We start from the raw sequence: 8339 nt of genomic DNA, 5'->3' as shown, positions 1-8339 counted from the left end.
TGCCACCTCACTATATCTTCAAAAGACGGACAAAATATGCAAAAGCTCAGTTATTTTTTAACACCCAGAACAACCCAAAGCCCAGTGCCACCAAACTAACCTATAAGACTGTTGAATCTTTTAAAAAAAACGGCAAAAAAATTTCTGTAATTAGAGGTATAACTGACCAACCATCAGAGAAATAAATTATTGCACTAACATAAATAAACATCCTATCAAAACGAAGAGATCACCTTTGCAGTAAAATTACAAATGAATGGAGGGATCCGGTGAACTCGCGAAAATTCCCTTTCCTCTCACTTCTTCTTCCCTTCCTTCTTTCTCCTCCTTCCTCTTCTTTCTCCTTCCTTCTTTCCTCCTCTTCTTCTTTCTTATTTCCTCTTCTTTCTTCTTCTTGCTATCAGCCGCCCCCTCCCTCTCACTGCACAGGCTACAAGTCGCCCCCCCCCCCCTCCGGTCTTGGTCGGCCGGCGGCACACCGACAGCGACCACGTGATGGAGCGTAGTGCCGGTGACGGCCATGCATAGTCAGGCGTAGGGCAAGGCGAGTAGCAGCCAGTGGAGCTAGGGCACGGCAACCAGGCTACAACGACTGACAGGTGGCGCAGACTACAGCGGGTGACGGTGGAGGCACCAGCAACGATAGCCAAGCAACGCCGAGGCAGTGACCGGTGGTGGTGTGGCGGCGGCCGGTGGCCAACTAGGGTTTGAGTGGTCAGGCATGTGGATGAGGGAAGTCGGGTGTTGTGGGTGGTCGGGCCGAGTGGTGTCGGGCTCATCCCAACTTAGACCCTGTTTGGTTCAATTTCTGCTAACTTTTACTGCTCAGAAGCAGAAAGCTGAACTAAACATTCCGCTTCTAAAAATAACTTCTAAGAAGCAAAAGTTATCATCATTACTAAAAGCCAAAGACTGGTCTGGATAAGCTTTTATAGCTTTTGATGGATGATGTTCTTATGGGTATTATATATATTATACATTTCATCTGCATCAAAAATCAATTCAAAAACAGATTTTCTACAAACTATTTTTCAACCGCAGCTTTTGAAAAAATCACAGCCTGACCAAACAAGCCCTTATCCACATGGTTTTTTTAGGTACTACAATTTTGCTGCAGAAACAGTGTCCAAAGTGACAATGAGAGTTTAATGTCACGCTGTGCACGTATCTCTGAGAATATACATTCAATTGCACTAAGAGGTTCGATGTCAGAGAAGGCGTTTCAGTTTTTGGAGGTTGATGTAGATAAGTTAGCTTGGGAAACAGAAAATTTTCAGTGTCAGACAAACTTAAACAGAAATGGTACTTGTCAACCACTTGAGTTTTGTAATGATGAAACGACAATGGAAAATTTACTATATAGAGAAGGGCCCTGATATGCAAAAGAATGAAAAACATTCTTGAGGAGGACAAAAAGGGGAAATGCACTTCAGTCTGCAGGAAAAAGGTACTCACAATCAACTTCTTTATATTTCTAATTTTCTATCAATGTAGAACAAGTAATGTTTCAGATTTGTAAGTATAAGAGGCATTACTCCACCAAAATACATTGGCTGACAAAATCATGTGGGCCCCTCACAGCAACTAATTTTAAAACTTATAGAATGCAATAATAACCACTGCAGTTGTTTTAAGTCTTCAAATTTATCTTTTTTCTCTTGATTCAGAGATCATTAACTAAGATGTTTTAGCAAATGGCGGAATTCTGACTGTGCCATCTGCTGCATCCAACTACCAAGAAAGATTTTACAAATCTGTTTATTCGATGATCACCTGCACGCATCACCATCTGTGTTTCAACAGTTGGATTTTGGTGATTGTTCAAGTGACCCAACGTACAAGGAACAGGTATATTTTTGAGCTGTAGAGATTGTGTGCAGTCACTGCAGTGGAAATAGCATCCTGATCCGTGATACAGATGCTATCCTGAATTCCTGCCTGATACTGTTGGGCTGTTGGTATTCGGCAACGATGCAAGTAATATTGGCTGCCGACGGAGACGCTGAAGTTATCCTGGCCTCCCTGTTGCATGATCTGTTCTGTGTAGAAATATAAGAATAATTTGCTATGTTTAGCTTGTGGATAGTTGAAGCGGACAATGTTCTCCTATCCATCAGTTACGGCCTCAAAGTTTTTTTAGATTTGAAAGTGCTCGACACTTTAGAATACTCCCATGTACAGCAATAGCTACTAGTATATGTTGTTAGGATCTCTAATCTTTTGTGCTTTTGTCACGTTTTCCCCAAAATTTTGGAGATGACGATTGGCACTTGTAGGTTGTAGCTAATTGCTTCGTCCGGATCATGGTCTCATTAGTTCATAAAAAAAATCTAATATTATGTGACGAATAGGCAGGACTTAAGCTTCAAAATGATTACACTATCTTTTTTTTTTTTGAGACAAGATTATTACACAACATTAATGAGCGCGTCTCTATATATATAAAAAAAAATTGCGTGTGTACGGCCCATGAATTGGCCCATATCTCCCTAAAATAATGTTGCGTGTGTGAAGCCCATAAATTTGGCCGAGTGTCACGGTGCAATTTGGGCCTCAAGTAGGCCCGGCCCACAGAACCGGCGCACTTGTCCGTGTTTCTCAGCCTCTCCCGCCAGCGTGCGGGGCCCACTGGTCAGTGACCGAGCTCCACGGTTGGGGCGGCCACCACAGGACCACAGCCCTGGACGCAGCCGCAGGAAGAGACGGGGACGACGAGGGGCAGGCGCGAGGTGGCGTAGTAGCAGAAACCCTAGCAAGCGGCTAGGCCGTCACGCCGCTGTCCTCCCTCCCGGGGCGGGCAACGCGCCGCCATGCTCGCCGCGTCGGCGCGGTGGCTGGCCACCGCCTCGTCCTTCTCTTCCTCTTCCAAGCGCGCCTGCCAGCTCGCGGCGGCGCTGAACCCGCAGGTGAAGGCAGCGTCGGGTGGCGCTTGGGTGGATCTCATCTGATGATATTAATGCTGCTGACGGGCCGGAAACTTTTTTTCCCATTATCTAAAAAAGTGGCGCTGCTGCGATTTCTTTTTCTGGTGCGTGCGTGGGTGCAGAGGTGGATACACGACAGGAACAAGAGGGCGATGGAGCTGGTGGCCAAGGGGTGGAGCGCGCTCCAGGAGGTCGATCGCGTCGTCGACTACGCCGACCGCAACGACAAGCGCCTGATCCCGCTTCTCAGGGTACGGCTCCGGGTTTCTCTTCTTTATCAGCCCCCATTTCTCCACGATAGGATAAGGAGACTTGAGATATCCGCTGCGGTAGTGGCAAAGCTCCTGGGTTGCCGGAATGTTGGTGTTTGGCGTTTGCATAATTGCATCATTCATCGATTGATGTCGACCAACCGGTTCTGATCACAGTTCTGAATATATTCCGTTAAATCATCTTGAACTTTTTCTTCAGACTTGCTATTCTTAAGTCTACTGAAATTTTCTTAAGTCAAATTTTCTTCTCTTTTCTTTTTGTGACTTGTTTATCTTACAAACTGCGTATCACTTGGCCAAGTTTTTGGTCCAACGGTTGTAACATTTTTATGTGCAAATCTTCCTACATGGAAAAGGGTGCTAAAGAGAATTTTGAGCTGGCTTTAGAGATCGACAATATGAATACTCATGCGAGATATTGGTTGGGAAAGATGCATTTCAAGTACCATGTTCCCGGTGCTTGTAAGGCGATGTGAGTAACTTCTACTTCTGCTGTTTTAGTATATAAGCACATCTGATGTCTCTGCTATGTCATACAAGTTACACTGCTGCCATGTAACCCATGTTCTATTTGCCTGTTCTCATGTTATAGTGCTAATATGAGAAATTAAGGAATTAGTTTTTCTGATGCTTTTCTTGTTTCATCACATCTTTTACATATTGGGTTTACTTTAGATACCTTTTCAGCTTGTTTGGATAGGCAAGATTGGGATCCAAAATCTCTGGGGTTTATGAACTAGTTATTAAAAATTCCTGGAACAATCCCCCTCATCTAAACACAGGGTTAGTGTTTGATGAAATATTAAACCCTTGGTAAATGACTTTGTAAAATATGTCGGTGCCAGGGTTCTGAAAACTAGATACTTGTGCATTACACTCTTTTGCATGTTGGATGTTTGATGTCGGACAATATATCGGATCAGATGGTACATAACCATATCAGGATTCTGGTCTGTAAAAAATCAAAGTTACAGTTGATGCCATAGCATGTTTAGCTCATTATTGTTTATTTTAATTGAACAATGGTTGTAGCATATCAAATTTGTTTTAAAATGCTAATATTTGGCAACTGTTATATGTCTGCCCAATATCGTTGCATCAGATAGCGTGATCAAACAAGAAGTATGCATTGTTGATTCAATGTTTGAATGATCCTAGTTACCAGTAGGACAGTGTGACCAACTCTGTTCTCAATCGTGACATTTTATAATTTCTTCATGTTATATTTCATGTTCTAGCGCAACTTTATAGTCTGTTCAAGTCATATGCATATATTTGTCTTGTTGCTGTTGTAACTAGTATGCTGGGAAGCACATGTATCATACTAGACAGCTATTTGCCCCCACGGCCTCATCCCCACTCAAAAAAGGGAAAGGGCATTATAATGGAAAGTGTAGTGTGACATTATGGAAACATGTGTATTGAGTATTTATATATTTTTTTTAAAAAAATCTTGAATTTAGTTGATTTCTTGTCTAGGTACCCAACTACCCACAAAATACTGAAATGTCTCAACAGTAGCCAGTAGCCACTTATGTGTACTCTGTTTAAAGTGGTTGACATTTAAGATAAATGCTGTGAACAATATGTTTGGACCCTGGAGTGCAAAAAAGGGCATAATGCAACGTTAAGTTGCATCAAACCTCGCTGCCACAGCAGTTCTACTGGAAAAGATTGTGACAGACATTTATTGAGGTTGGCGCCTTGGCTATAAAAAATTGGAACAAAAGGTTTTTACATGGACTATCTCAAAGACTGGCCACACGATTGTATCATGAAATACTAGAGGAAGCAAAATCGCCCTTGTCTTTGGTTCTCTTCTGGTTGGAACAATTATTTTGCCGCCATCTCATGAATCATGATATATGACATTGACATCAATGAGTCTGTTATGTAGATTAAACTCTGCTTATTTTCATGTGTGCAGTGGAGCTGCTTTATTGGTTGAAGCTGCAAACATGGGCGATCCAGATGCACAGTATGAACTTGGATGTCAACTAAGAATTGAGGTTTTCAAATACCATGCTCCCTTTCATTTCACTTATTTAATCATGATGCAATTGTCTGTTAGGAAGTTTGGCAATTCATTCATTTGATTTGCATGGAATTTTGTGTTCAAGTTAATTGTTTTGAAATTGCTGTTGTAGAATGACTATGTTCAGTCGGATCAGCAGGCTTTCCATTATATTGAGAAAGCTGTTGACCAGGTGAGCTTCTCACCTGAATGTTTATCCCATATTTTCTGATGTGCTTCTTGGCAAGTCTACTTAATTTTCATCTAAATCCTTGGTTGCAGCTGCACCCTGGTGCTTTATATCTTCTAGGTTCTGTATATCTAACTGGGGACTGTGTTAAGAGGGATATAGCTTCAGCAATGTGGTGTTTTCATAGAGCTTCAGGGAAGGTGTATTTTTTTCCCTTGGAGACTTGGAGTTAATTATATGGAAGACATGCTCAAATATCGGTTTTGTTTACTTGTATATAAATTAATTGTGGTATGTGTTCTGACTTCTGAGCTCTGGCCATCATTAGGGACATGCTGGAGCTGCCATTGCATATGGATCCCTGCTTCTTAAAGGTTTGTGGAAAAGTAATTCTTGGATTATTGATTATTTGACACTCTAAAGCAGGTGAAGTTGTCTGCTGTAGCTAACATTGTGATTTTTTCAGGTGCTGAAGTACCTGAAGTGATTACTAGGTTCAACTCAGGTAAGAGTCCATCAACTGGGAAGATGCGAAAACGGACCGTCCAGCAGGACCCGATAAAGCTGGCAAAGGAGCAGTTTCAAATTGCAGCCGAGGCTGGATGTGATCTCGGTTTGCGGTGGTTGAAGAGGCTTGGAGATTATGAAAACCAAGAAGAAAAGCTAAAGCAAATCTAGCAATGACCCCCTCTCATCGCATTTTTTGCATTGATGTACATTGTATTGCGGCTGTTGCACGCATATATACCTTCAAGAAGCATTCTGCTTTGCACAATGTAGAAACTAGAAAGCTATTCGATTCTAGGATGTTCAGCTCTACTAAACTTGAAGGCAAAGACAGTCTGAAATTTTGATCTCTAGACTAACATGTTGAACTATAGGGGATTGAAGTCACCGAACTGATCCTCTTTTGCTCCTATCAGTGTATTGTCATTACTTAGTAAAAGGAAAAAGTTGATTTTACTCCCTGAAGTATCGTGAGTTCGCTTAACCTATTAAAAAAAAAATTATTTTACTTAACCCTTGATCTTAGTAATACCGGCTAACAGCATCCCTTGTGGCCGATTTTGCAGGTGGTTTTGCCACTACAGTAGCCATATCATCTGTTTTTTCTCCACCGTGGCTGCCAACCTCACATCTTATACCTTGAACCCTCTCTCTTGCTGCCAAAGCTCAACAGCCTACAACCAAGACGTTCAGTCAAAAATACTTGTTGTTTTGATTAAAATCCAGTTAAACTTTGACCATCAATAATTTTAAAATATTTAGTTTGAAAACATAAAAATTATATATGTAGATTTATCTTGAAAATACTTTTATATTTTATGTTTTTATTATATATTATAACTATATTCTAATAAAAAATAATGATCAAAGTTACACATTGAAGACCATAAAAAATAAAAAATGACAAGTATTTATGATCGGATGGAGTAATTCTATTATGATGTGGCTAGTCACGTGGTAACATTGTTGTCCCTATTATCAAAACCATTGAGCAAAACCGGTAGAAAACTTAGAGGTAAATAGATAAAAATATAGTTTAAGGGTTAAGTAAACTAGCATGATACTTCGAGGAGCAAGGTGAAACTTTTTTCATTATTATAAATTGTTATTGTAATATCTTACCTTAATCTGTAAGCTCATATTACTTGTCCATGAATTGTTCATTGATAATTGAATACCTTTGGAAAAGGACGTGAGAAAAGGTCCTATTGGTGACCTTGAGCTTTGATTTTTAGATGACGCCAAACGCCAGCACAATTTGATGCAATTACCCAGTAAGCATAAACTCTCAAGAGCAAATCTTCGAAGCAACTACACGGTTGGCAAAGTTTGGGTCTAGAAACGGGATGGTTTTGTACGAAATTGGTGGGGCTTGGTTTCTCCTTCATTCTTTCTTCGGATGGTTTACTGGCCCATCCAAGTGGGTAGTTTCGCCCACCCATCTAAATTTTAGGAGTCATATTAGCAAAAAAAAGTCAATTAAAATACAAGAGAATCATTGTCCAATAGCATAACATAATCAAATGACACAATAAATCATTGTTGGCCTATCTAGCTACCAGCTTAGTACACTTGGAATAGATTTTTTTTTTTCACAGGTGAAGGAAGGTGGAATAATAATGGATGAGAGGAGAGGTGTGGGTGTCATGGGCCACATTTTTGCAACAGATAATTGAGCTTATTTTTTATCACTTGGATGAGAGGAGAGGTTTGATGCAACAAAGGTGGAATAGATTTTATAGTTTTTTTTATCAGGTGAAGACATTGAATTTAGACAATTGACGGAGAGGCATCAAGGTTTGTGTTTTTTAACCATTTTGCATTGGTGTTGATAGGATCTTAAATCAATCCTAACCTAATGTTGTCGTCTATCGGATATGTACAACTATCATATAAATATTTTGGCTTCGTAGACATTCGAGAAAGCGACAACACTAGACAAGACCAACTGTTAAAAAAGTTCTTATATACTAAGTCATTGATATAACTAAATGTTAGAAAAAATATTTAAAATATTGTTCCCTAAAACAACTACAGAAAAGATAAATTTAATTTTAGTCAAACCAATACTTTAAATATTTACTACATATGTTCTCTTTTACTTGTTGTTTAGGATATTAACATAGTCTTCAACAAACATGTTTGAGCATTATTTTTTACAACTATCTTTTAGTAAAAATTGATAAAAATTAGATGATATCAAAATATTTTTTAAATAAATTCACTACTATCATTTTGATATACCAAATTATAATAATTTCATGTATATTAATTATTAAATTTTTAAAATTTAATTACATCTATTTTAGAACAATATCTATTTAAAAAAATAGAGGTAGTAACTACTAATGCATAGCAGAAGCATTATCATACCACGATTCATAAATACAACCCGAAGGCGGATCCTATTTTAGGCAAAAACAAAACCGGAA

At 39.5% G+C, this 8339-nt stretch overlaps 1 protein-coding gene across 2 annotated transcripts; it reads left to right on the top strand.

The window, feature by feature from the left end:
- The first annotated feature begins 2643 nt into the window (after positions 1 to 2643).
- On the top strand, positions 2644 to 6338 carry LOC133918592 (uncharacterized). 2 transcript variants are annotated; one of them, XM_062362531.1, is made up of 8 exons: positions 2648 to 2906; positions 3047 to 3175; positions 3553 to 3668; positions 5124 to 5205; positions 5344 to 5403; positions 5493 to 5600; positions 5729 to 5774; positions 5867 to 6260. In XM_062362531.1, exons 1-8 carry the CDS (start codon positions 2811 to 2813, stop codon positions 6076 to 6078), a joined length of 849 nt encoding a protein of 282 aa, XP_062218515.1. In that variant the 5' UTR covers positions 2648 to 2810; the 3' UTR covers positions 6079 to 6260. The 2 variants fall into 2 exon arrangements, with proteins under 2 accessions (XP_062218516.1, XP_062218515.1); XM_062362532.1 differs by lacking the exons at positions 5344 to 5403; positions 5493 to 5600 and having other exon boundaries at positions 2644 to 2906; positions 5867 to 6338.
- The last annotated feature ends 2001 nt before the right edge of the window (positions 6339 to 8339 follow it).

Source organism: Phragmites australis, chromosome 5 (genome assembly GCF_958298935.1).
Source record: "Phragmites australis chromosome 5, lpPhrAust1.1, whole genome shotgun sequence".
Classification (NCBI taxonomy): domain Eukaryota; kingdom Viridiplantae; phylum Streptophyta; class Magnoliopsida; order Poales; family Poaceae; genus Phragmites; species Phragmites australis.
This window is presented reverse-complemented; position numbering and strand designations above follow the sequence as displayed.